The sequence below is a fragment of the Caretta caretta genome, chromosome 9 (assembly GCF_965140235.1).
Source record: "Caretta caretta isolate rCarCar2 chromosome 9, rCarCar1.hap1, whole genome shotgun sequence".
In the NCBI taxonomy this organism is placed as follows: Eukaryota; Metazoa; Chordata; order Testudines; family Cheloniidae; genus Caretta; species Caretta caretta.
This window is the reverse complement of record NC_134214.1, coordinates 7,434,808-7,461,537: the sequence shown is the minus strand read 5'-3', so window position 1 is coordinate 7,461,537 and position 26,730 is coordinate 7,434,808. Positions and strand designations below refer to the sequence as shown.

Genomic DNA, 26,730 nt, shown 5'->3' with positions numbered 1-26,730 from the left:
AGGTGGAAGCCGTGTGAGCTGTGTGTCCTGCAGACAGGCTGCTCACAGAAAGGCGACTGCCCCAGAGTCCTGACTGGCTTCATGGGGAGCAGTTCCAGAGCATCGCCCAGGGACTCCGTGACAACTGGTGGCAGCGGTGGGATGTACTGCACCCCGTGGATGGCGCTTCCTGCAGTAAGTGACTGGGGAGCAGTAACACGAAGGGGGATTGCCGAGGACCAGGCCTGCTGAAGGCTCAGAGAGGAGCGGTTTCGGGGGGCGGTTAACCCCTGGGAGTGTGTGACCAGCGAGAAGGACTGTGCAGTAATGGGGTCCCCTGGGGACTGCAGTGAGCAGTCTCAGGGGCGGAGGAGCCTGCAGCTTGGCCCGGGGAGAGAGAAGGACTTTTGCAGTAACAGGGTTCCCCTGGGGATTGCAGCGAGCAGTCCAAGGGGCGGAGGAGTCTGCAGCTCGACCCTGGCAAAGAGGTGGTGACCTCGAGAAGGGCTGGCACACTAGGGGTTCTCCCTGGAAACCGTGGGGAGCTGAGAACACACGGGCCTGTGAGTCCACAACAACTTGGGAGGAGCGGAGTGATGGCCTGTCCCTGTCTCCTTAAGAAGGACATTGTAACCCTGTGCAAAAAGAGAGGGTTGAGCGTTGGAAAGTTCACCAAAGCAGAGTTAATCGTGCAGCTGGAGGAGGATGACCGCTCTAAGGAACAGATTCCTGACCCCAACTGGGGCTATAGCAGGATCTGGGAGCAGCTGGAGCGGGAGCCAGGCATCGCCAAGACTCCTGTCCCCGACCAGATGGGGGTCTTCACGATCGAGTTCCCCATCGGGGGATCGAGACGGACGGGATTGGAGCTGAGTGCGAGAGAGCAAGAGGACCATGGGAGACAGCGAGAGCCCGAGAAAGAGCTGCAGAAGCAGCAGCAGCATGAACTGGCGGTGGTGGGGCGGAGAGGCCTAGGGGACCTCCCCAGGGTGAGTGGGGATAGACCCCGGGGGGCCAGTTCCGCAGGGAACCTCGAGACTAAATTGCTGCCCCTAGTTAAGGGGGGGGGGGGTGTGGATGCCACCTCACTGCCTTTGAGCAGGCTGGCGATTTGAACCAAGGGGACCCTGCAGAAAAGCCCCGGTGTCTAGCTCCCTTGCTGGGTCCCAAGGCCATAGACTCCAACAGCCCGATGGGTGGGGAGGTGGACACGCTCCCACTCCTGACCCCAACCTATATATCTGTGTGGAGTTTCCTGGGGCCAGGCCCCTCGGACCCCCAGTGGGAGCGGAAGGTGATGGTTGACGGGGAGACATTCCTGGGGTGGCCAGACCCTGGGACAGAGAGAACTGGTGTCAGACCCTGGGTGGTGCAGCCTCAGAGGCTGAGGGCCTGTGTGAGCTGGGTGAGGGTCCCAGGGACGAAGCCCCTCGCCTTCCCTATGGCCCAGATCCCTGTGCAGACCCAGGAGGAGTGGGGCTGGCTGGTCGTTGGGGTGCCCCAGGACACCAGCTGCGAGACCCTGTTGTGGGGTGACTGTGTCTCTTTGGGACAGGATCCAGGCCCTGTTCCGGTAACTGCCAAGGGTTTGAATTTGAATCCAGGGAACCAATCGGCGGAGAGGGAAATGGTCAGTGAAAATGCAGATGACCTGGCTGGCAGCAGGGAGGAGCCGCTAGGCTCAGGCTACCTGCCTGCCTGTAACCAGACCCCTGGGGCTGGGTGGGACAGAGAGATGCTCCCTGCCCCCTTGCACACCAGAGCGGGGACTCTCGCTGGCTCTGATGCACTGAGGAAAGCAGCGAGCTCGCTGCCTGCCCCCACTGGGACAGCAAGGGCAGTGCTGAGCACAGTGGGAGCTGAGACCCCAGCTGAGTGGGGGGAGACACAGGCAGGGCAGGGGATCTGTGGGGAGTGGCAAGGTGCTTGGTAAGGAAAGTCTGGATGAGCCTAGGCAGCCTTGTGATCTGATGGCTGTGTCCAGTCAGCAGGGTGGGAAGGCGAGGAGAGTGGAAGATGAGAGTCCCTGGACCTTACCTGTTAGCTGGGTGGAGAATTGGGACAGTGAAGGAAATGGGTCTCTGTCTGTCAGGGGTATTGACTTGCCTATGGAGGGAGCTACCCTGATCTCCAAGCAGTTGTCTGTGACCAGCCTTGTGTGCTGGGACAAAGGGAATGAGATCCCAACCTGTGTGTCTGGTAAAGGAGAAAGTGTGTCCGGCTCTTCTTGGTCTGTGGAGCAAACAGAACGGGCCTTTCAGCCTGTGATGGTTGAGGGTCGTGCAGTTGTCTCAGAGCTGGTTCTGGATTCAGCTAAAGCCTAGGAAGGGAATGGTCCTAAGTTTGTGTCTGCTCGGGAGAATGGCCCTGTAACTAGGTCGCATCCAGTTAGTGTCTATGTAAAATCCCGAGACCAGACAATTCTGGTTCTTGTATTTTGCCTGTTGCTAGTGTGTTGTTGGAAAGGGTGGAGCAACTCTGTCTAATCAGGGTGAGATCCTAGCCAGGGCACAAGGAGAGCATGAAGGTGTGTGATTGTGTTACCTACTGAGGGTGTGGAAACCTGTAGCAAGGAGGAAAAGATTCCTGAATTTGTGTGTGGCAAAGGGAAGGAGAAGGCTTCTAACCTTTTATCTAGAAAGTCTGTAAGTTTGCCTGAAAGGGGATTGTGTAGGAATCCGCCTGATGGGCCAGAGGTGATTCTGGATGTAAGGGAGACCCAGAAAGAGTCTGTTGTTGCTCAGGAAAGTGTTCCCCTAGAGCAAGCCCTAGGTAAAGAGGGTAAGAGCAGAATTTCTGGGAGGGGTGAATTGTTGCATAGAAAAGCCCTCGAGAAAGGAATCCTCATGGAGTCTTTGCAAGCAGTTTACTGCAACTGAAGGGTGTGAAAATGATTTAATCAAGAAAGTTTCAGTTCCTAACAGCCAGAAATTTTCTGTTGTAAATGGATCCACTGACTTTCCTGTTGAAAGATCCAGTGTGGATAGCTTTGAGAAGGTCTCAGATGGAGTGAAAGCTGTTAAGAAAGGTATACCGTCCTATAACCAAGTGGCTGTGTTTGGCCAGCTTGTTGAGGAGACAAGGTTGTGGAGAAAGGGATGTCTCCATGCTAGTTCTGTAAGTGAACAGTATGTGCCCCAGGTCAAGATGGGGGCCCTTGACCAAGAGAGCCCGAATTGCAGCCCTCCAGACTGGAGCTCTGGGAGAAAACCCAATCCCAGTTTGACCCCCTGGGGTTTTGGGGTGGCCAAAGGGCATGGGCTGCAGAAACCTTCCCACATGCAGCCTGCTAGTGCTATCGACCACCCCCGACCTAAGGGAGGGCGTGAAACTGGAAGGGCCTGGTGTAACCCCTACCAAGGAATGGGAGAGATGCTGGGGCATCCATGGGAACATTGGTGGCTTCGAACTTCCCCAGGTCACCGGGTAAAGTGACCCCGCTCAGTTCGATCTCGAAGGGGGGAGAGATGTGACGAAGTGGGCCTGTTCTTAATGTTTCCTCCGAATATTGTGGGGGTGCCTCAGTTCCCCCCTATGCAGTTCTTAAGTATCTAGGTGGTGGGGTAAGGGTGTATGATCATTGCAGAGCCCTAGAGGGCAGGTGTGTGCAGGGGTCTGGACACAGAGAATGGCCAACACCCTGTTTCCTGGCAACTGATGGCCTGGGCTCTTCCCCCCCTGCAAGGTGAAAGCTGAAGGGTTGGAGAACAAAGGAATCAGGTGCCCTCCTGGCCCGGGAAAGGAACAAAGCCCAGAGGAGGAGGGGCTGGAGGGGGTTTCAGTTTGGGGCTGGCTGGGACATGGAGTGAAGGGCAGACGTGGTTGTCTGGCTCACTGCCCCCAAAATGGACCCAGCTGAGGGGTCCCGTTCTCTGCACCTGCAAGCTCTGTTTTAGACCATGTTCCTGTCGTCTAATAAACCTTCTGTTTTACTGGCTGGCTGAGAGTCACGTCTGACTGCGGAGTTGGGGGGCAGGACCCTCTGGCTTCCCCAGGAGCCCCGCCTGAGCGGACTCGCTGGGGGAAGCGCACGGAGGGGCAGAGGATGCTGAAGGCTCCGAGGTCAGACCCAGGAAGGTGGAAGCCGGGTGAGCTGTGTGTCCTGTAGACAGGCTGCTCAGAGAAAGGCGACTGCCCCAGAGTCCTGCCTGGCTTCATGGGGAGCAGTTCCCGAGCAGCGCCCGGGGACTCCGTGACACAGGGCTCCTTGGGCTGTTCCCTTAGCGCCAGCCTCTTCCAACCGCTACTCATCACAGAAGCGCCAACAGCTCCGAGCCCAATGCAGAGAGCTCACCTGGGGGTGACCGTGGCCCCCAATGCCCAGGCCCCACAGAGAGACCCCGCCCAGGGCTGACTGCAGCCTCTCCAGCAACTGGGCTGGGAGGCCGAGCAGTGGGGCTCCAGATGGGCACCCCAGCCACGCCATGGCTGCCCTGCCCGCCCACTTCCTGGATCCCAATAAGGCCTGGCACTGGCTGGCATTAGTTTTCTGTGTGGTTCATCTCCATTTCCTGCTGTGAATTTGGGGGCTCTGCAGCAGCTGCATTTTGGGGGGCTGGCAGGGGAGGGGAGCATTGGCAGGGCTGGGATAGCACGTGGCCCTGGAGGGGGGGGATTTCTGGAGGGCCACAGGGGAAAGGCCTAGTGCGACCCCCCCACAGGGCCTGAAGGGGTGAATCAGGCCAATTCACCTGCAGGCAACACCTGAGGAAAGCCAGGGCGTACTAAGGCCTAAGTGGCTGATGAACTCCATCTGCAGGAGGAGCTGGGCTGGGCTTATAAAGCCAGGAAGCTGGCAGCAGAAAGGGGCTGTGGAGAAGTAAACTACAGCCCCTCCCTGGGAGAAGAGAGCTGCATTGGAGGTAGGGGGTGTCACGGAGTCCCTGGGCGATGCTCTGGAACTGCTCCCCATGAAGCCAGTCAGGACTCTGGGGCAGTCTCCTTTCTGTGAGCAGCCTGTCTTCAGCACACACAGCTTCCACCTTCCTGGGTCTGACCTCAGAGCATTCAGCATCCTCTGCCTCTCCGTGCGCTTCCCCCAGCCAGTCCGCTCAGGCGGGGCTCCTGGGGAAGCCAGAGGGTCCGGCACCCCAACTTTGCAGTCAGATGTGACTCTCAGCCAGCCAGTAAAACAGAGGTTTATTAGATGACAGGAACATGGTCTGAAACAGAGCTTGTAGGTGCAGAGAACGGGACCCCTCAGCTGGGTCCATTCTGGGGGGCAGTGAGCCAGACAACCACGTCTGTACTTCACTCCATGTCTCCAGCCAGCCCCAAACTGAAAACCCCCTCCAGCCCCTCCTCCCCTGGGCTTTGTCCCATTCCAGGGCCAGGAGGTCACCTGATTCTTTTGTTCTCCAACCCTTTAGCTCTCACCTCGCAGGGGGGAAGGGCCCAGGCCATCAGTTGCCAGGAAACAGGGTGTCGGCCATTCTCTGTGTCCAGACTCCTGCACACACCTGCCCTCTAGGGCTCTGCAATGACCATACACCCTTACCCCACCACCTAGATACTTAAAAACTTCATAGGGGAAACTGAGGCACCCCCACAATATTCAGAGGAACCATTAAGAACAGTCCCGCTTCGTCACAGGGGGTTCAATAACCTGCAGCCCCCAACAAGGAGGGTGTTGGAGCTGGCATGCCCGGAGAGGGGGGTCTGGAAGCTGTAGGAAGGAGCCCAGGGAAAGCGCAAACAGGGTCTGAGCGGAAGGTAGCCCTGTACAGGGTCCCTGGACTGGAGCCCGGTGTTGTGGGCAGACCCAGGTTCCCCTAGCAGCCCCTGGGGAAGTGACCCTCTTAGGGCTGTGGCGGAGAAGACTGCCTGAGGACTGTTGTGGGGCAGGGCTTTGGGACCCGGCAGGGGGAACCGGGCTAAGGCCAGAGGGCTGAGACACGAAGAGGAGCTGCAAATAGAGCATGGTGAGTGTAACCGCAGGAAGGGGTGCTGGCCGTACAGTGCTAAGCCCCAGGACGGCCAGGCGGGGGGGCTGCCCGTGCTGAGCAGAGTGCCCTGCCCCACCTTGGACCATGGGGCATCTTGCCCACTCCTTTGAACCGTGTGGGATTTCTCCCTGTGCAAGTAGCCCAGGGCCTTGTGTGATGCCCTGGCAGGAGGTGAGAGGAACACCTAGCAGGCCCTGCCCCACGATAGCCCAGCCCCCCCCAGTGCTTGGCATGTCCACTCCTTTGTGGGCAATGCCCACAGGTGTCAGAGGCCAGGCTGTCACCCGCAGGAGACAGGCCCAGTGGGAATCCATGGCCCAGCAGGCTCCCAGTCCTTGGCCTTTGCCCACGGAGCTGTGAGCCCCCAGAGCTCCTGGCTTTCCAGTGGTCCAGCTAGCCTGTGCTGCCTGCTCTGGAGGAGCATTTCCCTGCCTGCCGCTGCCTGTCCCTTTAAATCTGGGGGAGGCATCCACCTGCTAGCCTATGGGGCTCCCCTGGCCTCTGGCCCTTGCCAGCTGCGCCTCCCTGCCCATGCCCAGCCAGGGAGTCCTGGAGCCCTGCTCCCTTCCTCCCATGCACGGTGCCTGTTCTGGGTGCCAGGCTGGGATCACAAATTGCTCTGGCCGCCAGGAGGCGGTGGGAGGCAACATGGTGCTAGGGTTGGCTGGATGGGGCAGCCAGCATGGCAGGGCTGGTTGGAGCCCTGCCTGCTCTCCCTGGGAGCTGCCCATGGGCCCTTCCTCCATCAGGCCCGTGCAGGGTGTGGACAGGGTGCATGCCTTTCTCTCTGGTTTTGCTGTGCTGAGGAATTGGCGATTTGGGGAGATGGATGGCCCTGGGGTGCTGAGTTGCACCCTGCAGGTGGGGCTGCCTGGCACCTGGCCTAGCAGGCATGGACAGCACTGGGTCCTGGCTGGCCAGGCAGGATGCGGGGAGCCTCGGGGAATCGGGCCCAGGTGTCCAGCTGGTTTCCCTGGAATCCCAGAGCTCTGTGCGGCCAGCCGTGCTCAGTGCATTAGCCATTCACGTCCTGAGCCCCACACCCGTGGTGCAGGTCTGCATTCTCCTCCTTGCTCTACATGTGGGGAGACCAGTGAGTCACTGGGAGAGCTGCAGAGAACCCAGGAGTCCTGGAGCCCAGTCCCTGCTCTAACCACTAGGCCACATTCCCTCCTGTAGCTGGGAGGAGAACCCAGGAGTGCTGGCTCCCATGCCCCAACTCTGACTAGCGCTTACCCCTGCCCAGAGAACCCAGGAGTCTGGTCCCCCACAACCCTGGCTCTAACCTGTAGCCAACGCTCCCTCAGTGAGAGGCAACCCCAGTAGGTGCCTGGGGAGCTGACTGATGGGAGGGGGGGCCCGTAGCTGTTGGGGGTGGGGAAGGGGGGGATGCTGTCTCTGATGCTGTGGGCAAACAGTGTCATTCCCAGCAGGGTGAGCAGCTGTGCCCCTGGGCTGAGCGGGGTGCTGGGCCCAGCCCGCTCCGTCACTCACCCGACAGCTGGGCCTTGGCCTGGAGGAAATGACCTCTCCGGTGCTAGCAGCCGAGCCTGAAAGGCAGTACCAGGGCATGGGAGGCGGGGGGCCATCTCCTGGGGCTGCCAGGGCAGCTGGGAGGGCCAGGCGGGGGAGAGGGGTGTGAGAGCAGGGGGAGTGTGAAGGGAGGGCAGACAGCCTGTGACGGCCCCTTGGGGGGAGTTTGCCTGTGAAGAGATTGGTGGATGCTCACCACCTGCTGGAGGTGCTATAGTCCACCAGCTGCCCCCTGCCACACCCTGGAGCCCATGGCTGAGATGCCTGGGGGGGGCCTGCCCAGCAGCAATGCTTGGGGGGAGGTAGAACCCCAAGAGGGGCCCCCGCCTGGCTGAGATGTGGGGTAGGGGTAGAACCCCAGGTGGGGAACTTCTACCCAGCTGATATGCCCAGGGGGGTAACCCGGGGGGGGGGGGGTGTCCCTGGTGGCAATGCCTGGGGGTGAAATCCCCTTTACTCCTCTTTGGTGCCTTGTGGGGTTTGTTTATTACGGACACTTTGGTTACCATAAAACATAGCTTTAATTTCAAAAATAACCCTTTCTTTGTACAAATAAATAGCTTCTGAGAGGCGTGCCCTCAAGGGGGAGCCTGCGGACGCCCCCAAAGGAATCAGCTCCCTCTGGTGGCTGTTTGACAGGGAGCCGAAGCTGCTGGGGCTGGCATGGGGGTCTGGAAACGGGCCTGGGGGGCCCAGGATTAGAGCCCTTTAGGACCCAGCTTGACCGAGAAAGGAAAGCCCAGGGGGAGGCTGTTCCTTCTGGTTGCCCATGTCCAGGCCATGCCCTGCCAAGGGGCACTCAGCTGCAGTTCGGCTTAGCCCTCTGAGGTGGGGGGGCTGCATTTCAGCCCCATGTAGCCCCTGCAACAGCTGGGGGGGCTGGCCCAGACTCCAGGGTGCATGGGAGGTGGAAGGGACCCCTCCAGTCCTGGCTGCCCCCCTGCCCAGTGAAGGCCTTGCTGTGAGGAGCTGGCTTTGGGGTCCCGGCATTCTCCATGGCAACAGGCTGTGCCAGGCTGGATCCTGCTTGCTGTGCCAAGGGACCCGGCCGGCACCTGGCTCTGGTGCTGCCCTGTCTCCAGGCTGGCCCTGAATAGGGACCCCCGGCCGGTTCTCCCCTCTCTACGAGGGGGCAGCAGGGGCCCCGTTAGGTCTGCAAAGCTGCCAGTGCCAGGGCGATGAGGCCGGGCATGCTGCGGTACAGCGAGTCGCTCTCCAGCCCCACCAGGGCGGGGAAGGCAGTGGCTTTCCCGCCAACCGTGGCCCGAACCCGTGCCCTGTACAGCCCCTTGGTGTTCTTGGAGCCCAGGTCCACCAGGATCTGTGGGGAGAGGGGAGCAGCATGAGGGGGAGAGGGGGCACAGAGCCACAGGGGAGCCCCTGGCAGCCTGGTGACCCGGGGCAGCAGGTGCTCCAGGCTGCACAACGCCTGGGCTGGCAGAACTGCCCTGAGCGTGGGCTGGGGGCCTGCCTGCCTCTGCTGTGGGGTGCAGCTGGCTGGCAGCCCCTGAGGGAAGCTGGGCTCTGAGGGGTGGCACCCTCCCCACCCTGGCAGCAGGATTTGAACCCAGGCTGCATGGAGGTAAAGGTTAAAGGGCTCAGCCCCCAGCTGGCACCTGGAGCTGCCACCAGAGGGGGACAGACCCTCCCCACCCGCCCCCCCCAGCCAGGGGATGGGGCAAGGGGGGGTGGGGATGGAGACCAGGAGGGAGAGGCAGCATGTTGGGGGTACTGGGAGTGGAGGCCAGCGGGGGCAATGTGGGGAGCGGGGGAATGGTGGGGTGGGCCTCTCCGTGGCAGTAGCCCTTGCAGCCCAGGGGGGCCCAGTGGGAGGCAGGGTGTGGTGCTGGGGGCTGGCTCAATACCCCCAGCCCCTGTGTCCCCGCGGGGCATGGCTCACTCACCTCCTGGAAGGTCATGACCAGGTCCCCCTCCGGCACCCGCAGGACCCAGCGGTAGAGCTCCTGCACGGCGCGTACCTGCAACGCTGCCTCCTGCAGCCCTGGGCAGCCTGCGCCAAGAGGGGGAGGCGGTCAGGGCACTCACCGAAATCCCCCAGCTGGTGGAGAGCCAGGCTGCCAGGAGCTGGTCCGGGCCTGTCCCCTGCCACCCAACCGTTGGCGTTTCCCTGGCACCTTTTGTCTCAAAGGGGCCAACAGGACTTGATGTGCTATACTGGCTGGGCAAGGATCACTGCAGCCACCTCTGGGATGGTGGGTAGCTGGTGTGTAATGGGGCCCAGCAATGCCATGGAGCCATTGGGGTGGGGGGAGGAATGTTTCCAGCTGAGAGGGCAGGGGGGTTGTATGGCACAAGAGTCCAGTGCCCTGGACCCAACAACCCCCTAGCCTGGCACAGCCCTACCCCTGGGGCCCTGACCCCTGAGGGGGAACAGGTAAGCCTAGCCCCGCACCCATGGGGTGGAGAGGAAAAGGCCTGGAGGGGGCACCTGGCTCAGCCAAGCTGCACGGGGCCCTCTGTGCTGATCCCAGCTGCCAGGCTGGGTGTAGTGGTGGGCTCAATATGGCTCTGCCCCAACAGGGCATGGTGGAAGCTAGGCACCTCTTGGCTGCAGCAGGGGGTCCCAGTGCAACCCTCCCCCCCACGCCTTGGGTGTGGGAGGTGGGAACCGAGGCCCTGTACCATGCAACCGCTGTGGGGTGGGCATACCTCTGTGATCATCTGGTCCCTCATTGCTGGGGAGGGCTCCCCCCAGCTCTCGCCTCGCCCGCAGGGATGGGTCCCCCGCAGCTGCAGATCCTGCCACAGAGAGAGAGAGATGCCCCAACTGCCCCCTGGGGAAAGGCTCCCCCCAGGCCCCGTACGCTGCCAGTGCACCCCCGGCAACACAATGCGATGGCACCATGAGCCAGGTGGCACGGCTGGCACTGGAGTGCCCTAGAGCGTCTGACGCCAGGCTGCCCAGTCCATGGCCAAGCCCCCTGGCATGAGACAGGGCAATGCCATGATGGGCCCTGCAGTGCCATCCAGGCTGAGGTCTAACAGGGCACGGCTGTGCCTTGAACCGCCCCCCCGCTGCGAGTAACTAGCTGGGGTGAGGCACCCCGAGACACGGCCCCCACCTCACCCATCCGCAAGCACTTACGGTTCAGCGGGGAGGCAGCTCCTGGGGGTGGCCCCGCTCCTTGGGCCCCCAGCTGAGCCCGCAGCTGCTGGAGAAAGGCCAAGCCGTGCCCCTTCAGCGCCTCCACTGCCCCCTCGGCCTGCTGAAGCGGAGAGACGGAGGGAGTGAGCGGGGCTGCATGAACTGGGCCCGTACGGGTGGCACCCGCCGGCAATGCCAGTGACGCCGGCCCCAGGCAGTGCTGGGCGCTGTGGGAGGAGGGGGCTCCCTGAGGCTGGGGGTTCAGGAGGGGGTGGGGATCGATAAGGTGCGGGGGATGATGGAGAAGGAGCTGGGCGGGGGAGGGGGAGAGTGGGGGGATCTGTGCTGAGGTCAGGGAGGGAGGGGGTGGGTTGATGGGGTGCCAAGGTCAGTTTGGGGGTGCTGGGGTCAGATGGGATTTCCAGCTGTTCCTGCCCCTGGGCTAGGGCCATGGTGGCCTGCGGGGGCTGGATTTGGGGTCCAGCTGAGTGGAGACTGTGAACCGGAGGGGCCAGGTGCCCCCGGGCAGCTTCAGGCTGCAGTGCTGCCCTCTTTGGAGAGACTGGGGGTCCCCCCTCCCCAATCAGAGCCCCCCCCCTTACCTGCAGGAAGAGCTGCTCCTCCCCTCGGAGCTGCCCAGCGGCCAGTGCAGGAGCTGGGGGGGCCGTGTCGCCCCCAGCCATGGCGCTCAGCTCCCCAACCCAGTCCTCCAGGGCGGGGCCCACGGCCTGGAACAGCGCCAAGAAGGGTGGGGGCTGGATCCTGCGATGAGGGGCAGGGTGAGCAGCGTGTCTCCCCCCCCCCCCCCAGCCAGCAGCAGAGCATTTTGGGAGGTGGGGGTCCCAGCAGCCCCGGGGTACGCCAGACAGCACCAGCCCATGAGACTAACCCTGCAGCCGGACCCTCTATTGCCCACCTTCGAGTCAATGCCACCCCCACGTGCCCAGCCTGGTGGGACCGTGCCCTCCGCAGAGCCTGGCTCCCGTGGCCGGCTGGCTGTGCAGCCCCTGGCAAAGGGTCTGTCCAAGAGGTGGGGGATGTGTGGGGTGAGGGAGGGGTGGCACATGCCCCCTGGACCTTGACAGGGGCCACCTGTGTATCCCCTGGCACCGGCCTAAGTCCCAAGGCCTGTCTCTTCCCCTCCCTCCCCCCCAAACCACAACAGGCCTCTTCCCTCCCACCCCAGCCCCTGATCCCGAGCCCCACACCTCCCTCCAATCCCTGGCCAGCACCTCTTCCCCCCTCTCCCTGATCTCACACGGGGCCCCACCCAGCCCTGGGACTGGCTTTACCTGCTGGGGGCGCTCGGGACCTCTTCAGGGCTTGCCTGCCCCTCGGCCCCCAGCCCTGGGGAGATGATACAGGACTCAGTCTCGGCAGCAGGGCGCTGGGGGGCGTGTGGGGCAGGATGGGGGGCTGGCAGCGGGTGGGGCAAGCAGTGGCCATGCTGCTGTGGGCAGGTGCCAGGGAGCTGGCCCAGTGCCCCAGCCCAGCCCCAGCCATGGGCTGAGACAGCCCCTCAGCAGGCAGCTGGACGCTGCCGGCGTGGGGGAGGCAGCCAGCTCCCGGAAAGACCCCGTACCCCTCGCAATGCTGAGGAGGGACAGGAGGTGCCGGGCTGTAGCTGACACAACTGGGGAGCCCATACTGGGGGTGCCTTCAAAGTCCCCAGTGGAGGTTGGGGGTGGAATCAAGGTTCCCGAAGCAATGCGAGTGGGTCCCCCTATGTCCTCATGCGGGCCCAGAGCTGGGATGTGGGGATCCAGAGGCAGGGTATGGGGGGGTCCAGGTCGGGAGTCCCGGCAAGGGCGGGGGAGGTGGGAAATCCAGGGGGCAGGGGTCCCTGCCGTGTCCCAGGTGGGGGAGATCTGGAGGGCAGATACCTGCCATGGCCTGGGGAGGTTGGAGATCCAGGGGGCAGGGGTCCCTGGTGTGGCCTGGGCAGGGGAGAAAGGAGATCAGGGCAAGGAGGTCCCTAGCATGGCCTGGCCGGGGCATGTGGGAGATCCGGGGGGATGTGGGTCCTTAGCATGACCCAGGAGGGAGATTGTGGGGGGGAGGTGGGGGGTCCCTGGCGTGGCCTGGGTGGAGGAAGTGGGGGGTGGCAGATCTGGGGGGGCATGTATCTGCCGTGGCCCGGCATGTCTGGCCCGGGGATGTGGGAGATCTGGGGGGATGGGGGTCCCTGGCATAGCCCGGGTGGAAGATTGTGGGGGGAAGGCGGGGGTCCCTGGTGGGGCCTGGGCAGGAGAAGTGGCAGATCTGGGGAGCAGGTACTTGCCGTGGCCCGGCATGTCTGGCCGGGGGATATGGGAGATCTGGGGGGATGGGAGTCCCTGGCGTGGCCTGGGCAGGAGAAGTGGCAGATCCAGGGAGCAGGTACCTGCCGTGGCCCGGCGAACCCGGGTGGGGAAGAGGTGCCCGTACAGCTGCTCCATGAAGCGGGGCAGGGTGTGGGTGAAGAAGGCAAAGTCCACCTGGTTTCGGAAGAACTCCTCGGCCCGGCGCAGGAAATCCAGCAGCGTCTGGGCATAGGCGCGCAGCTCTGTGGGGAACTGGGCGTTAGCGGGACGTCCCCCAGTGCCCCCGGCGCCAGGGCCCACAGAGCAGCTGGCACAACCCTGACTCAGCGAGGCCTTTGTCCCCTTAGCTCCTCAGCCTGGGCCTGGGGCACCGTGTGCCCTCCCTGTCCCGCTCTCCCCTACAGCACGTTATCAGCCACCCCGTTAGCTATAGGACCTCAGCCTCCCCCCCCCCCCCGGCCCTGCTCTGCTCCCCCCTGCCCTTCCCCTCGGGTGGCCCCATCTGCAGAGTGGGGGCAGCAGAGGGTAGCTCTGCCCTGGGGGGCAAGGGGTTGGTGCCAGGTTGTGGGCATAAGCCTGAGGCCCGAAGAGCGCTGAGGGTCAGAGCCCCTGGGCCACGGCTCTGGGTGTGTTCCCCAGGCCTCCCAACCCAGTGCCCCCGCAGGCTTTGCACCCTGGCAGCGCCCAGCCCCTCCCGGCCAGCGCCACTCACCGCATCTCTTCCTCTTCATCCTGCAGGTCTCCTCGGCGACCCGGGCGCAGGCGGCCCGGCCTTGGGGCGGGGCGCACGACTGGGCATAGAAGGAGCACAGGTGGGCGAGCTCTGCGTGCTGGCGCTCGCCGGGCAGCTGGGATGCGGCCAGCAGCTCGAAGCAGGAGGGCTCTCTGCTCTCGGGTGATTCTGGGGAGGGCAAGGGGCTAGGGGCTAGGGACGGAGAGAAAGGGCCACACCCCTGGGCACCACCCCCTCCCCTGGGGGGACCCCGGGCACCGCCCCTCCCCTGGGGGGACCCCTGGGCACCACCCCCTCCCCTGGGGGGACCCCCGGGCGCCGCCCCATCACACCCTCCTATCCTGCCTACAGAGACTCCGGTGTCCTAGTGGCTCAGTTCCCCGCCCTGGCGCTGCCATCTGGGCCCCTCTTCCCCCATGGCTGACAGTACCTGGTCCCAGCCAGGCAATGCCCATTCCTCGCCCGACCCCCGCTGTTATCCAGCTCATGGCCCTGAGGTTCAGGGTGCTCTGCCCTGGCCTGTGCCCCCCGCAGCCCCTGCTGCCGAGCCGGCTGTGGTACTCACTGTCCATCTGGCGGCGGATCCAGTCGGCGAAGGCTGTCACGCGGGTGTACACGCCCGGCTTGCCCTGCTCCCCGCAGCCATCCCCCCAGGACGTGATGCCATACAGCACGGACTGCTGCGACCCGGACTCCCGGCACGTCAGGGGCCCACCAGAATCTCCCTGGGGGAGAAGCAGCCATAGGCTGGCATGAAGCTTGGGCAGGGGTGGGCAAAGCAGGGACCAGCTCTAAGGTCCCCCAGGAGCACGTGACCCAGGAAGCCTCCCTCCGTCTGGCCCCATCCTGCCATTGGCCCCTTTGGGTAGAGGGTAAACTGAGTCACAGAGCCGGGCAGGCCCTGGCCAGCAGCTGAGCCGGCAATAGGACCCAGGAGTCCTAGGCTCCTCAATGGTCAAGATTAAGGGAGCCCCCCTGCTCTGCCCTGCCCCAGCCAGGCAACCCATGCCTGGGTCTGCCCCCAGGTCACGCCCGGTGGAGGGATTCCAGCCAGTGTGTACCAGCCTCAGCAGCCAGCAGCTCCCAGCTCTGCCCTCTGGTGGATCACAGTGGCACTGCTGGCCTTGGCACTGGTTGCTCCATCGTGGCCCATCGTGGGGGCACCCTCTCCTCACCCTGGGACCCCCCCAGCCGTTACCTGGCAGGAGTCGATGCCGCCAGCCAAGTAGCCGGCGCAAAACATGGCATTGGTGAGCAGCTCCTTGCCCAGCGCACTGCGGCAGGCGTCCTGGCTCAGCACGGGCACCCGAGCCTCCATCACCACCTTGGCCGACGGCCCCTCTGCCAGGGCAAAAAGCAAGTCACGGGAAGGGGCTGCTGTCCCCACTGCGCCCCCCAGCCCTGCGGTACCTGGGCCTAGTGCCCGGGCAGCAGGGAGCCATCCCCGGCCCGCTGGGTTGGCTGAGATGCCGGATGCCCCGTCCCAGCTTCGGGGAGATGCCCGGGTCGCTGGGGCCCACTGGCTTCCAGAGGACGCTACTCCGGCAGGGAAAGCACCTGGACCAACCCCCGCTCCCCTGGCAGAGGGCCTGCCAGCAGGGGGCGCAGGAGAGCGCTGGGTGGAACTGCCCCGGCCCTGCACCCGACCTACCTTGGTAGAGGGACCCCCAGCCGGCGATGTAGCAGGGTGTCCCTGGGCCGGGCTCCTCGGGACCGTCGGGCAGGCACACCGGGCTCAGCCAGGCCGAGGGGGCCACCGGGCGCCCCAGCTCCAGCAGCGCCACATCGCTGTGGAAGGTCTTGGGGTTGAACTGTGTGGGGAGAGGAGCAGGGGGTGAGGGAGTGGGGGTGCGGGGGATGGTCAGGGTGCTGGGGGATTGGGATGCTGGGGGCAGTCGGGGTCCTAGGGTGGTCGGGGGAGGGGCCGGGGGCCTCTGGGCACAGGCACCTGGGGCAGGCAGGTGGGGGACATGCTGGGGGCCCCCCCTCTTACCTTGGGGTGGGTGATGATGCGGTTGACGGGCAGCACCTGCTCGCCCTCGTCCCACTTGGCGAGATCGTAGTCCCCCACCACCACCGTCCAGGCCAGCTCATTGCCGTTCCTGCGGGAGGGTGGAGCAGGGAATGAAGGGGGGCAGGCAGAGCCAGGCCCCCCCTTCCGCTCCCCACACAGGGGATCTGGCCCCAGGCAGCTCTGCCAGCTGGGCCCCTTGGGGCTTCCCGCCCTGGGGCTCAGCTGCCCTGCGCCAGGCACCTCCCCCCCCCCATCAGGGGCCTGGCCCGAGCAGTGGCTGGGCAGGGTGGCATGGTGAGAGGGAGGCTGCCCCATTGCCCCTGAAGCCGAGCTGCACAGGGGCCATGCCCTGTCTCTGCCCTGGCACCGGCCAGCTGCACTCAGTGCTCCCATGGGAGACGCCCCCACTCGGCTGCAAGGCTGTCGGGCGCCTGTAGCTGCCTGTGCCCCCTGGGGCTATCCCCAGCCATACCCGGCGAAGCAGTGTGCAGCCGTGAGGACCCAGGTGTCCCCCACCAGCACCCCGCCACACATCAGCTCCCCGCCCAGCCGCACCGAGACCAGCCAGGGCCAGGCGCCCCGCGGCGCCACACTGCCCCCCACGATCTTGCCCTTGGTTGCTGTGGCATTGGGTGCCACCACCCCCCGGCCACACGTCCCTGGGGAGGAAGAGAGAGAGAGAAGAGATCAGATGGGGGGGGAGAGAAGATGCTCCCCTACAGCTTTGCCAATGTCCCTCACTCCCGACTCGCAGCCCCCTGCTATCCTTGTCCTACATGTTTCATGAGACAAGAGGCTCAACTGGGCCCCAATATTCTTGGGTGCCACCGAGGGCCCAAACCAGGCCGGTTAGAGCGTCTGTTCCTTTAACAGGGCTCTGCAGGGGCGGGTCCAGCTGCGACTGGGAGCTGGTGTGGAACGGCCTGTCTTCATGGAGCTGTCATGCTTAATTCCAGGAGTGCTTAATAACAAGGGGTGTGTATGTGTGTGTGTGTGTGTGTGTGTGTGTGTGTGCTTGACATCAGGGATGCACTGCATGGTGCATGCGTGTGTGGGCCAGGGACGCATGCAGTTGTGTCCTGGGGCAGCCGCGGGCGCACCCACAGCCCTGCCGACGCCAACCTCGGTGCCCACCGAGGCAGCGAGCACTGAGGGGTGGTGCTGTGGCCCCGTGCAAGCTAGGCAGGGTGGGCAGAGGGTATGAAGAGCTCAGCAAGCTGTGCCCATCCATGGTGAACCCTACGGGGCAGCTGCCCCTGCCCCCATCGCCACCTGTTACTGAAGCTGGGGCACATGGGAAGGCATGTCCCTGCCTGGCAGCAGGGTGATGCTCAGCCCTCGCTCCCACGCCCACCACTCACCCATGGGGTGTGGCCCCAAATGCCTTGAGCAGCTGCAGACTCACCTGGCACTGGCTGGTCCGAGAGGTTGTTCATATCGTCCATGTTGCTCTCCAGCCCTGCAGGGGGACGAGACCTGAGGGATGGGCCGCGCTGCCGGGCACACATGCCACCCGCATGCCGGGGCCTCCTGGACTCCCCACCCACCCCCTCGGCTGGGCCCCCTCACAACTCCTGGAAATCAGCCTCCTGCCCAGGCTGGGGTTTCCCTGCCATTTGGTGTTTGTTATTGTAGGAGCTCCTGAGAGCGTGGGGCAGCGCATGCTGGTTTATTAAGGGGTCTCCCGGAAATGCTGGGGTTGCACACACTGGTGTGTTATCGAAGGGTCTCCTATGACTGTGGGGGCTGCTCACAGTGGTTTGTGTATTGTAGGGTCTCCTGGGAGCGAAACCCAGCTACGCAGTGGGCTGGGATCATCCAGCTGGGGAGGAGCTATGCCAGCCTGGGACCTAGAGCTTCCCTCGCTCTGTCCCACCTGTGGGCGGGGGCAGGGAGGTGTTGGCCCTGGCGCCAGCCCTCTAGGAGGGGATGGGGCTGCAGGGCAGAGCAGCGGGCACCAGAGCCCAGTGCTGGGGCCTGATCTGGGCCTGTTTTCCCTGCACTGTGCACTGCGGGTCACTCCCACAGCACGACTTCTCTGTTGTCTGGGCTCCCTGTTTGTTATTGTAGGGTCTCCTGTGTGATCCCTCCATCAGACCAACGCTTAGGCTCAGCCCAAGGGGGCAGCAGAGAGCCCTGTGCTGCCCAGCGGCGCCCCCTGTGGATGCAGCTGAGGGTGGCGGCTGGCACAGCAGGCCAGGGGAGGGTTGGGAGCCGAGCCACGTTCGGCACCCGCTCCTGGGCTAGGGCTGCTGTGGGGGGGAGGGCTCAGGCCCAGTGGGTGACCCCCCTCCAGACCCTGCTGTGAGGGGTCCCGGGATGGGGGGGGCGCTGGGTCTGGAGTCACTTGGCCAGAGACCAGGTGGGCCATCCCCCTGCTCGGTGAACTCCACTGAGCTGCTGCATGAGGTTAGGATTCCCCCACCCACCCCGTGCCGCCATTCGGGGCTGGTACCTACTGCACTCCTGCAGGCGCAGCTGGCAGTGCCTGGCCATCAGCCGAACGCAGGCGTCAGGGCTCAGGTCGTCAGCGGGACACAGGCGCTGGTAGGGGGCACACGCCTTGCTCAGCGCCCAGTTCCTGTCGGTCTGCTCCGGGGTGGCCTGGGCTTCCAGGACAGCCTGGCAGCTGGGCAGGGGAGCCAGAGGGGCCTCCGGGGCTAGGGAGAGAGGAGACAGGTCAGAGTGGAGCCCACTCCCTGCCCACAGGCTATGCACGGGGCCGGGCTATCAGCTGAGGGCACCATGCTGCCGAATTTCCTTCCTTACCCTCATGCCCTCCCTCCGGTTCTTCCCCCATAGTGCAGTCTGAATACCTATTGGATGGGCCCTTGTTTGTTATTGTAGGGTCTCTCCAGAGAGCTGGACTGTGCACATGCAGGGTTTGTTATTGTAGGGTCTCTCGGGAGAGCTGGGCTGCACGCATGCAAGGTTTGTTGTTGTAGGGTCTCTCAGGAGAACTGGGCTGTGCACATGTGGGGTTTGTTATTGTAGGGTCTCTCCAGAGAGCTGGCCTGCACACATGGGCTTGCTCTGGGGGGGTGGCATGCGTGTGTTTGTGTCTGGGCATGCACGGCTGTGAGATTCCACTGTCTCTTACAGTGGTGCTCAGGTTCCCAGGAGTTACCTCAGAGCGGCCCCGGACCGGGATCCCAAGTGCCTCTCCAAGGCTCCCCGTGGGGGCTCAGCCCTTCCCTTCGCCTGGGAATTCCCACCCAAGCAGCAAGGCGGGGTTTGGCTGCAGTGGCTGGGGTTTAGGGATGAGCCCACCCCGGACCTGGTATTTTGGTATGCAGGTTTGTTATTGTAGGGTCTCCAGGAGAGCTGGCCTGTGCACATGCGGGGTTTGTTATTGTAGGGTCTCTCAGGAGCGCAGGGTTGTAGGGTGGTCTGTGGGGGCTGGTGCTGCCCACAGAGGTTAGCCATTCTAGCCCCCGCGCATGGTGTTACCAAGACAGCTGTGAGGCCGGCTGTGCGGGTTTGTTATTGTAGGGTCGCTTGCTGGAGCGAACAGCCTGTAGGCAACAGCAGGGCTCCTGCTGCTCCAGCAGGTCACCCCAGCCTGCCCCACCGATGACCTCCCCGCCGTGGGACTGCCACTGACCAGGGGACAGGCCATGGGGCCTCGTGCAGGAGCCCCCAGCCAGCCTGCGCTGCTGCTGTGTGTGGCTGGGCCGGCGGGGCGGGGGGCGGGCACTCACGGGCACACTCCCCGCTCCGGTTGCCGCAGTCCCCAAAGAGGCAGGGCGCGCACTCCCCACACTCCCGCAGCTGCCGCTCGTGCTCGGCCAGCGCCCCCTCCAAGGCCACCAGAGCGCTCTTCAGGGCGGCCTCCAGGACTAGCGTCCCCCGGCTGGAGAGTGCTGCAGAGAGAGAGAGAGAGGAGCCTGGTTAGCCCTAGCCCGCGGCCCTGACTGCCAGCCGCTTCGGCCTGGAGGGCGGCTCCAAGCCCCCTTGCCTCCCCTTGGGGCTGCTCTCACTTAACGCCACGCCTTGGCCGTGCCCCCTCCCTACCCCTGGCCGTGCCCCCCATCCCAGAGCACAGTTCCACCCCTCTTCTCCCCATTGGGCCTCTATGTGGCTGCGACTGAGGCCCTGGAGTGCAGAGAACAGACCAAAGCAGGTGTGAGGTTATGAGTGTAATAAAACATTAAACTCACTGAACATTAAATCCCACCAAATGAGGGTAAATCCATCCTCATCATCGTATCCACTCATTATACTCCACACCTGAACATAGGCATTATATGAACAACATACTCCCGTATCTCAATGTCTGTACTTTGACCCATTAAACTTTTACCCCCAATTGGGGAGATTGCAGATTATGTATTCCTTACACCACCCGTTCCTAAACCAAATTTCGCCCCCCTTGATCATCTGTACCTTATTCCCTTATAACCAGAAACTTCTATGCTTAAACTCTGTACCGTTTTCTTTTTACTTCAACATCATCTTAATGAAATTAATATATCTCATTGAACGGTGACAGGGCCAGAAAGAGTTAATTAACTCACAGACTGACCTGACGCATTGCCGGACTTTAAAGACGGTTAGGAAGAGATGGAAATGAACAGAGCTTTGAAATGCAAGCCTGCATTGTTAGAGATAGAAGGGTAGGTGTTTGCTCAGGGCTTGTGAGGTAAGCAAACAAATCTTGTCTATTGCTATGGCTTTGATTCAAAGATCAAAAAAGGAATATTAACATTTAGGAAAACTCTTGAGTGAAATAGTGTTATTGTCAATATGACTCTTTGAAGGTTGGGGTAACCTGCACGTGAACTACAGTATTTAATGGATAAATTACACTGTGCTAATTGCCATGATGTTTAGGAGAAGGAAAGTTAAGCCTGTTGTTTTCTCAGGCCAAAAGGCTGCTGGAAATGTATAAAGACCCTGGGACATGATCCTTCTTCATCTCCGATCTGCTTTGGGTTTCAAGAGGGGGAAACCCTGAGCCATAAGGATTGAGATCCCCAGTCACTGACTGGAGTCACCCTGAATGTAGACATTGGACTATAACCTCTGGACTATTTCTAAAAGGACTTTGGGCAAGTACAAACTCATCTCTGCTCTGTATCTGGACCTCAAGAATTGAATTCAAGTCTGTCTGTGTATTGATCATAGAATCATAGAATATCAGGGCTGGAAGGGACCTCAGGAGATCATCTAGTCCAACCCCCTGCTCAAAGCAGGACCAATCCCCAGCTAAATCATCCCAGCCAGGGCTTTGTCAAGCCTGACCTTAAAAACCTCTAAGGAAGGAGATTCCACCTATTGATCTTTCAACCAACTCTCTCTCTTTTCTTTTTTAATACATTTTAGCTTAGTTAATAAGAATTGGCTCTGAGCGTGGATTTGGGGTAAGGTCTAAGTTAGAATTGGAGCTGGGTGTGTGGCTGATCCTTTGGGATTGCAAGAACCTTTTCTTTTATATGATGAGACAAGATTTTCAGTAATCGTCATCGTATCTGACGTGGGTCTGGCTGGAGGCCGGAGGCTGGGCACTGGAAGGGAACTGCGTTGTTTGGACGTCTGAGTAACCCGGGAGGTGCTGCAGAAGCTGTTTTGGGCTGGCTTGGGAAATCGAAGTATTGGAATATCCACCAGCTTCTGGGGTTTGTCTGCCCCATTCTGTTTGCAGTTCACCCTAATTGAATGACCTCAGCAGGCTTCCACGGGCAGCACCATCACAGGGGACAATGTCAGGCCTTAGCAGCCAGGGAGATCAGGGGCTGAGCTGGGTCCTCCTGCCCACCTCGGCCTCTCCTGGGCAGATGGTCTCCCCTGCAGTAGCTGGGTCCAGTCCAACCCTGCGCATGGGGATCCCGCTGCCTGGGATTGGCTCGCCCCTGGCGTGGGGCCTGTCTCCCCCTCTTGGGGCTCAGAAGGTTGTGGCTGCTGTCCCCGCTGGGTGGGATCCCATCCCATGCCTGGCGGTGAGAGTCAGCGGGCGACGGGAGCCCCCCCTCCGGCGCCATGGCATCACAGCTGGTGAGCCAAGCAGGAGTCGTGAAGCCATGTGCCTCCCAGGCGGCCAGGTGCCGGTAAGGAGGGTCTTTCCCCTGTTGTGCTTGACCCTCGCACAGAGCACGTGGCTGCCCCGGGGCGTCCTGAGGTGGGGTCCACCCTCTCACACCGGGGCAAGCTGGCACACAGAGGGCAAAGGGCCTTGCCCGCTGTCCCAGGTGAGTACGTGGCAAAGTGGAGAATAGGACCCCGGAGACCTGGCTTCCCCGTGTGCATTGTGTGCGTTGCTGGTCGGACAAACAGAGTCCTCCCCTGCAGCAGGGCACGGCGCCTGGGTTTCAGGCCAGCCACTTCCAGGCCTGTAGAGTCTGGGTGCCGAGTGCCAGGCTCTGGGAGCTGGGGAGAGCTGAGCTTGGGACCCGGTTCAGCCTGTCTGGGCACCCCACCCCTCCAAACGGCAATGGGCTTGTCAGGGCTTCGTGCCACAACACGGGCGTGTGCTGGGCACCAGGCATGGCGCTTAGCAACCAGACTCACTGCAGGGAAGGCGCCCTGCCCCTCCAGCTGGGGTTGGAGATGTGTTTGCACTGTGGGGGGGGGGTTGCATTGCGGGGGTGTTTTAATGAGGGATTGTATTGGAGGGGTTGTTTGCATGGGGGTGCCTTGGGGATTGCACTGAGGGGTGCATGTGTGTGTTTGCATGGGGGGGTATTTGCATGGGGAGAGAGGTTGTGTTTGAATTGTCTGTGTGTGGTTGCATTAGGGGGTTGCGTGGGTGGTGTTTACATTGCGGGCTTGCTCTGGGGGGGTGGCATGCGTGTGTTTGTGTCTGGGCATGCACGGCTGTGAGATTCCATGGCCTCTTACAGTGGTGCTCAGGTTCCCAGGAGTTACCTCAGAGCGGCCCCGGGCCAGGATCCCAAGGTCCTCTCCAAGGCTCCCCGTGAGGGCTCAGCCCTTCCCTTCGCCTGGGAATTCCCACCCAAGCAGCAAGGCAGGGTTTGGTTGCAGTGGCTGGGGTTTAGGGATGAGCCCACCCCAGACCAGGTATTTTCTTCAGTTTACTATGCAAAAGCCAGCAGGTGCATGCAGGGTGGGACAGCTCCCTCCCCGACACATCTCCCCGTCGGCCTTTCCTGTTCCCAGCAGTGCCCCCCATGGGCCTGACCAGCCCCTGCAAAAAGCCCAGGGCGGCCACGGTGAAACCCACCAGGATGGGAGCCCCGAGCCATTACAATGAACCACACGGCCCTGGGGATCCCCAGGGGGGGACTGCGAAGGGGTTTGCCCACTGTTCCAAATGAGCAGGAGGCAAAGCTGGGAATATAGGACCCAGAAGTCCTGGCTCCCAGCTGCCCTGCTCCAACCACTAGACCCCACTCCCATCCCAGAGCTAGGAACGGGACCCAGGAATCCTGGTTCCCAGAACCCCTTCTCCCCCCACACCACTTGTCAGCTGCACCAATCCCGTAAGCAAAGCCCCCTGGCAGGAAATGAGCCCCTTGCCTGGAGCCTGGTTGCCCGGCGGGGCTCTGCCTGGGCTGAGCAGGGACTGGCGACCCACCGGTGCCCGCACTGACCTTGCAGGATGCTGGCTGGCATCTGGTGAAGCTCCTTGCCCACGGGGGCGCCAGCCGTCAGCTGCAGGAGGCAGACCAGCAGCAGCAGCATGGTGTGGCAGGTGGGAACACTAGGCTGGTTTTGGGCCGGCTCTTTCCCTCTGCCTGCCTGGCTGCTGTGCTGGGAGCTGGGCCGGCACAGGGGTCCCCCCCTCGCTCCTCGTCTCCACCGCTGCGTGCTCTGGAGATGACAGGGGAACAATGGGCCCCGGGGCGAACGGCGTTGTATATATACAGTGCCCTGGGGGGGGCCGGGGCCGCACTTTCCCATGCTGGGGGACACACAACAGCTGAATTCATTAAGGCAGCGCCCGGCGGTGGTGCCAGGGCCCTGCCGTGGGGATGGGCCGGGAAGGGGGAATAAAGGTGCCGGTAAATGGGGGCGGGAGGGGAGCTGATCCAGTTGGAATTCATTAGGGTAGTGAGTTCGCCGGGCCCGGGCTGGCTGGCTTGGGAGCAGGGGCCTGGCTGCAGCCTTCCCCGGTCTGAATGAGCTCATTGTTCCCGGCCCCCGAGCGGGCGGCCCCATCAAAGAGCCCCCTAATGATCACAGGCAACCCGCCTGGCTTGATCATTTTCACGCTTTTAGCCTCGCCAAGCCGCTGTTGTCAGTTCACATCACTGCGGCCCCGGCACGGACTCGGGGCCCGGGCCCCCCAAACGGCCCAGCCGTTAGCATCGGCGCTGGGGGCTCGGGCTGAGAACGGGCGCGTCAGCAAATCCTGCCAAGGCCCCGGTCCCCGGGGTTCTGGTGCCGACCCGCTCGCCCAGAACGATTCATGATGCAAGGCCTCGCTGTGCCCAGTGGCACCCGCGCTGTCCTGTGACCCTGCCGATGGCAGGACCTGGGGGCAGGGACAGGGCCCGGTGCTTGAGGGTGGGTAACCCCTGGGGGCTCAGAGACCACGCTGTCCTTGGGGTGGGACTCTGAACAGGTCGAGCTATTGCAGTGCCCCCCAGCCAGAGATTCCCACTTGCTCCCTGGAATGCCCACACCTCCCAGGCCCCAAACCCCCGCCCCCCCCCGCCGCTGTGCCCCCATCACCCCCTCTGAACATTGGGGCTGTTCAGCTTGGAAAAGAGACAACAATGGGGGGGATGTGATAGAGGGCTATAAAATCACGACTGGTGCGGAGACCGTGAATAGGGATGTGTTATTTACCCTTCACATCATGCAAGAGCCAGGGGTTACCTGCTCCCATTAATAGGCAGCAGCTTGAATTCAAAGTAGAGAAAATACTTTTTGCTATAATGCACAATTCACCTGTGGAACTCCTTGCCAGGGGATGTTGTAAAGGCCAAAAGCAGAACTGGGTTCAGAAGAGACCAGGAGGACTTGATGAAGGATAGTCCATCAATGGCTATTAGCCAAGATGGTCAGGGACACAACCCCATGCTCAGGGTGTCCCTAAACCTCTGACTGCTGGAAGCCAGGAGTGGAAGATGTGGGTGGACTGCCCCCATAATTGCCCTGTTTTGTACACTCCCCCTGCAGCTCTGGTAGGAGCCACTGTCAGAAGCAGGATACTGGGCTGGATGGACCATGGTCTGACCAAGGAGGGCAGCGCTTACGTTCCCATGACACCACTGTATTTTGGAAGGGCCTGTCACCCTTGTATCACGGCTTGGGGTGCAGGCACAGCCGTCCCCAGGAGCCTGGCCTAGCGTGCTGGGATCCAAGGGCTGCGGGAAGAACCCAGCCCAGCTCAGCAGTGACTGGGAGCCAGGCAGAGTCCCAGGGTCCCTGCCGGCGCTCGCTGTCTGCCTTGCTGCAGAGCCCCAGAGTGGAGGTGCCTCCCTGTCAGCAGGGGGGTGCTATAAACCAGGATGATAGGGGGGCAGGGAGCGCAGGGACCATCTGTGCCTGGGTCCCACCAGGATGGGAGAGCTGAGAGCTCTGTGTGCCCTCAGGCTGGCCGCTTGGCACCACGCACAGAGCCGCATTGTGGGGTGCTGGGAGCTCAGGGCCTGGCGAGTGTCAGGAAGCAGGGACCTGAGCAGATCCCTGCAGGCTGGACCAGGGGGCATTGCCTAGCTCTGTCTGGGCCAGGGGGCTGCATTGCTTGGCTCTGTCTGGGCCGGGGGCATTGCACGGCTCTGTCGGGGCCAGGGGCCATTGCCTGGCTCTGTCTGGGCCGGCGGCTTTGCACGGCTCTGTTGGGGCCGGGGGCTGCATTGTCTGGCTCTGTCTGGGCCGCGGGGCATTGCCTGAGCTTCGGGGGGCATTGTCTGGCTCTGTCTGGGCCGCGGGGCATTGCCTGAGCTTCTGGGGGCATTGCCTGGCTCTGTCTGGGCTCTGGGGGGCTGCATTGCATGGCTGTGTCGGGGCCGGGGGGGCTGCATTGCCTGGCTCTGTCTGGGCCGGGGGCCATTGCCTGGCTCTGTCCGGGCCGGGGGGCTGCATTGCCTGGCTCTGTCTGGGCCGGGGCCATTGCCTGGTTGTCTGGATGAGGGAGACACTGCTCCCCAGCTGGCTCTGGGCTGGGGGCCATTGCCTGGCTCCCCCGTCTCTCTGCCAAGGCACTGGGGGCCTGCAGCCTTTCCGGTCCCGCTCTGCACACAGGCTGGCTGATGACGACATCACGTTGCCTGGGCCTTAATTGTCCTACAATGTGTCCCTGACAATAGCCGATTCTCCGGCGGATCAAAGTGCGGTAATTGCCGAGGGTGAGCAAGCCGGGGCTGCTGGCACCGGGACAGGGGCAAAGGGAAAGATGAAAGGCCCCGAACAACTGATGCTGCTTCTGCATGTTCCCACCTCAGCCCCTTCCCGCTTCTGGCTGCCAGCCAAAGTGTGGGGCACGTAAACCCCTCTGGGGAGGGGGGATTTCAGCTACCCCCTTTGCAGGCTCTGGGTGCCTGGGGAAGGTGCCCAGAATGCAGTCAGTTGCTCTCAGCCCACGTCAGCGGTGCTGTGTCTGCATCCCTGAACCTGGCTCTGTGTCCCCCCATGACACCCCTAGGAGCTGGGACAGAGAGATTGCCAGCTCAGGTGGGAGCAGGGGCCTGTCTCCAATGGGGCCGCCCCATCCACTGCAGAGAAAGGTGCAAGGACTGTGTAACAGAGGGTTCTTGGGTGACCCTCTCCCCAACCTCCTGCTTGATCCCCCGAGACATTCAGACCCTCTGCAGTGGGTCACTGTGTGCTCTGTTTTTGACTCCAACCAAGCCCTTGGCCTCACTGATACTTTGTGGCAGTGAGTTCCACTGGTTAAACTGCCATTGATGATGGCAATGCAGCCATCTACCCCTGGCCTGGCCTGCAGCCTGTGGCTCTGCTGACCCACGGAAAATGAGAGACACCCGCCCTGTGCCATGATGAGGGTGTGAGTGGCCCTGGGCAGCCCCCCTCCTCCTCCTTGGGGCTAAGGGCCAGGGCTGCCGTGGGGATGGAGCAGAGCTGTCGAGGGCAGAACCTGGCTGGGCTGGCGGGACGCTCCCAGCAGATAGCAACGTGCTCCCAGGTGGGAGTGCCATGTTCACATTGGGAGTGACCCAACGCCACCCTGGCTGGGGCCTGCCTAGCGG

At 62.6% G+C, this 26,730-nt stretch overlaps 1 protein-coding gene across 1 annotated transcript; it reads right to left on the bottom strand.

Moving 5' to 3' along the window:
* Nucleotides 1–7,938: 7,938 nt before the first annotated feature.
* On the bottom strand, nt 7,939–23,339 carry PRSS56 (serine protease 56). Its single transcript, XM_048865336.2, has 17 exons — nt 23,164–23,339; nt 19,315–19,476; nt 18,073–18,273; nt 17,019–17,072; nt 16,086–16,272; nt 15,593–15,701; nt 15,251–15,410; nt 14,798–14,940; nt 14,165–14,324; nt 13,579–13,767; nt 12,947–13,108; nt 11,856–11,910; nt 11,166–11,325; nt 10,564–10,684; nt 10,128–10,217; nt 9,362–9,468; nt 7,939–8,778 (listed from the first exon to the last, which is right to left on the bottom strand). The coding sequence occupies exons 1-17, from the start codon at nt 23,252–23,254 to the stop codon at nt 8,605–8,607; spliced, it is 2,325 nt and encodes a 774-aa protein (XP_048721293.2). The 5' UTR covers nt 23,255–23,339; the 3' UTR covers nt 7,939–8,604.
* Nucleotides 23,340–26,730: the final 3,391 nt, after the last annotated feature.